Genomic DNA, 1,338 nt, shown 5'->3' with positions numbered 1-1,338 from the left:
GCTCTGCTACTGAGTCTACAGCGGACAGTAGTGAGAGATGCTAAGAGAAGAGCGACGAAGGCATTGTGAAACGGAGGAGAGAGCCACTGGCGCTGTACAGTGGAGAATGTCAAGTAAGCACGGTAGTTGTAGTAGGAAGTTTCTGTGCTGTTATCACGTCGCTTCGAGGCTCATGCCGTTCTGATGTCAGGTTGTATGCTAAAGCTATGACCTGGCCTATCACCATTATTGGTATGTTCACCTCTAGTGAAGGCTTCAGAGTTACAGCAGCGTGGTGGTTGTCTAAATGGTCGGCTCATCCCGAGTCCCCTGCTGCCCGTAATGTGGCCTACTATATGGGGATATATGGTGTCATCTGCCTCTCCCAACTGGTCGCTCTATTCTTCGGCCAGATCATGACGGCTATTGGTGGCATCACAGCTGCCAGGAACCTCCATCGTCGGATGTACGATTGTCTGCTGCGTGCGAAGATGTCCTTCTTCTACTCCACGCCCATCGGCCGTATACTGAATCGCTTTTCTAAGGACGTGCAGGACATGGACCGTAACTTGGCTCCATCGCTGACAATGACGGTGAACTCTGTCCTTACACTCATAGGGACTATGGTGCTGTTGTCTTTGTCTGCTTACTATACGCTTATAGCCTTCGCACCAGTGTTGTTGGCCTTCTATTACGTGCAGAACTACTACAGATGCACTAGTCGAGAAGTGAAGAGGTTGGATGCCCTCACTAGAAGTCCCATATACAACCACTTCCAGCAGACCCAGGATGGTGAGGGCGGGTGACAGCTCGAATGGAATAGTGTCCTCTCAGGCATCTCGACTATCCTGGCATTCCGCAAGCAGGACGCCATGGACGCCGTTAATTCCTATCTGATAGACCATCACATTCGCTGTAATGTGGTGCAGATGTCCAGTAACCGTTGGTTGGCCATCCGGCTCGAGGCCTTTGGTGGCTTCCTCGTGCTCATAACGGCGGTCTTTCTGATCATGGCCCGCAATATTATCAATCAAGGCGTCGCTGGTTTGGCTATCAGCAGTGCCTTGCAAGTGAGAATTCATGTTGTGGTGTAGTTAGGGAGAGTTCCCTTCGTTGTTCAGATAACTGCAGCGCTGAGTATGTTGACGAGAGTGATAGCGATGGCCGAGAATGCTTTCAACTCGGTGGAACGTATCGTGGGGTATTCTGAAGTGGAACCGGAAGCAGCCTCGGTGGTGGAGAGTAATAGACGCCCAAGGACTGGCCACATGATGGGAAGATCACTACAAGTGAGATGAGCTGAGTCGTCTTTCAGTAGAGTGGGATTCAGATGTCACAGCTCGATACCGCTCTGATCTG

The 1,338-nt window shown here is 51.0% G+C and overlaps 1 protein-coding gene across 1 annotated transcript; it reads left to right on the top strand.

Moving 5' to 3' along the window:
- Window positions 1-37: 37 nt before the first annotated feature.
- On the top strand, window positions 38-1,221 carry Pmar_PMAR005745 (mgATP-energized glutathione s-conjugate pump, putative; the record flags this gene model as incomplete). The annotated part of the gene is made up of 4 exons (XM_002764362.1): window positions 38-113; window positions 169-771; window positions 814-1,049; window positions 1,101-1,221. Coding segments are annotated over 4 exons (1,036 nt in total), but the record flags the coding sequence as incomplete, so codon positions are not given.
- Between the last annotated feature and the right edge of the window lie 117 nt (window positions 1,222-1,338).

Source organism: Perkinsus marinus, assembly GCF_000006405.1.
Source record: "Perkinsus marinus ATCC 50983 genomic scaffold scf_1104296977882, whole genome shotgun sequence".
NCBI classification, from domain to species: Eukaryota; Perkinsozoa; order Perkinsida; family Perkinsidae; genus Perkinsus; species Perkinsus marinus.
The sequence above is the reverse complement of the archived record's forward strand: the minus strand, read 5'-3'. Positions and strand labels throughout refer to the sequence as shown.